The following is a 2030-nucleotide window of genomic DNA, read 5'->3' on the forward strand; positions in this document are numbered from 1 at the left end:
AATTGAATCGTCTAGTGTTCCGGATGAAGAATCTACTCCTGCACCACAACTACCACCACCTCCTCCTCCTCCACAAATTTTATTTGAAAATATTGAAAATCTGAGTAGTGAAGTAGAAATTGTTGCTGATCCTGGTTTACGAAAATTGATTGAAGAGTATGATGTTGGTGCTAGAGATCGTATTCGAAAAGAATATGTTGCTATGGGCCCTTGTCAACCTCGAGGCCATAATTTTCCAAGAAAAAAAATGGGTAAAGACAATAGATGTTTCAGAGAGATTTGGTTTAAAGACCGTGATTGGTTGGAGTATAGTGTTTCAAAGGATATAGCCTTTTGTTTCTGGTGTTATCTTTTTAGACCTAGTAATATAGGTTTTGGAGGAAATGATGTGTTTACAAGATCTGGTTTCATAAATTGGAAAAAAGCAATTGAAAAATTCAATGAGCATGTAGGTGGAGTTGGTAGTGCGCACAATGAGGCAAGAATACAATTTGAAGGTTTCAAGAATCAAAGACAAAGTGTGGAGTATTCATTTTCATCGAGGAAACATGAGCTTGAAGTTGCTTATCGCAAACGCTTGACTTCCATTTTAAAAGTAATTCGATTTTTGTTGTTACAAGGATTGCCTTTTCGGGGGCATGATGAGTCTTCGACATCATCCAATAGAGAAAATTTTTTAGAATTGCTCAAATGGTATAGCTCAGAGTGTCCAGAAGTTGCGGCAGTTGTTGGAATGAATGCACCTGGAAATAATCAAATGATTGCCCCAAAAATTCAGAAGCAATTGGTGAATGCTTGTGCAGTTGAGACCACAAATGCTATTCTAGCTGATCTTGGAGATAGGTGGTTCACTTTACTACTTGATGAGGCTCGTGACTGTTCAGTGAAAGATCAAATGGCAGTTGTTATTAGATATGTGAACAAATATGGAGAGGTGATTGAACGATTTATGGCTGTAGTTCATGTTGCAACAACTACAGCTGTTTGTTTGAAGGAGGCAATCGACTCTTTATTTACTAAGTATGGTTTGTTAGTGGCGAGATTGAGGGGTCAAGGATATGATGGTGCTTCAAATATGTCTGGAGAATTTAATGGATTAAAGTCACTGATAATGAAAGAAAATCCGTATGCATTGTATGTTCATTGTTTTGCTCATCAACTCCAGCTAGTGGTTGTAGCTATTGCTCAAGCAAATCAATATGTTTGTGATTTCATGTGGATTGTTGGTTCGATTGTGAATACATCTGCATCATCTTTCAAAAGGGCCGACAAACTTCGACAACTTGAACATGACAAAAAAGTTAAACTTCTTGAAAGAGGAGAGATTAATTCTGGTAGAGGACTAAACCAAGAAACTAGTCTAGCTAGACCTGGAGATACACGATGGGGGTCTCATCATTTAACTTTATGTCGTATTGAACAAATGTGGCCATCTGTTATAGAGGTTCTTCAAAATTTGATTGATGATGGTGATCGTTCTTCTAAGGGTTTAAGTAGAACTTTGGTTGAAAGAATGGAGAGGTATGAATTTGTGTTTATTCTACTATTGATGAAACGTATATTGGCAATCACAAATCATTTGTCAACCGTTCTACAAGAGAAAGATCAAAATATTGTGATTGCGATGCGTTTGATCAATAATGTGAAATGCAAATTGCAAAAGTTGAGAGATTCTGGATGGGATATTTTACTTGAGGATGTGAAGAAGTTTTGTAACACTCATTCCATTGAAATAATTAATATGACAGATAACATCAACAGCCGTAGTCATTTGAAGAGAGATCGAAAAAATATTAATTTTTATCACTACTACCATGTTGAAATCTTTTGTGAGGTAATTTCATAATTCTTTTTTGTTTACCGTCAATTAAATTCTTTTAAACAGTAGCATATTTATTAATTTTTACTTTTGTTGTTTGATTTTTAAATTGTAGGTTATCGATATTATTATACAGGAGATGGATAGCCGTTTCTCTGAAACAACTACAGATTTGTTGATTAATATGTCATGCCTTGATCCTAGGAACTAG

At 35.4% G+C, this 2030-nt stretch overlaps 1 protein-coding gene across 1 annotated transcript; it reads left to right on the top strand.

The window, feature by feature from the left end:
- Positions 1–247: 247 nt before the first annotated feature.
- On the top strand, positions 248–2030 carry LOC121998176 (zinc finger MYM-type protein 1-like). The gene is made up of 3 exons (XM_042552957.1): positions 248–251; positions 372–1834; positions 1935–2030. The coding sequence occupies exons 1-3, from the start codon at positions 248–250 to the stop codon at positions 2028–2030; spliced, it is 1563 nt and encodes a 520-aa protein (XP_042408891.1).

Source organism: Zingiber officinale, chromosome 1A, assembly GCF_018446385.1.
Source record: "Zingiber officinale cultivar Zhangliang chromosome 1A, Zo_v1.1, whole genome shotgun sequence".
NCBI classification, from domain to species: Eukaryota; Viridiplantae; Streptophyta; class Magnoliopsida; order Zingiberales; family Zingiberaceae; genus Zingiber; species Zingiber officinale.

What these genes read in the sequence shown, in the direction of transcription:
- LOC121998176 (XM_042552957.1), top strand. An exon ending in ATGTTGAAATCTTTTGTGAG is followed by an intron (nt 1,835 to 1,934) that starts GTAATTTCATAA and finishes TTTAAATTGTAG; the next exon opens with GTTATCGATATTATTATACA.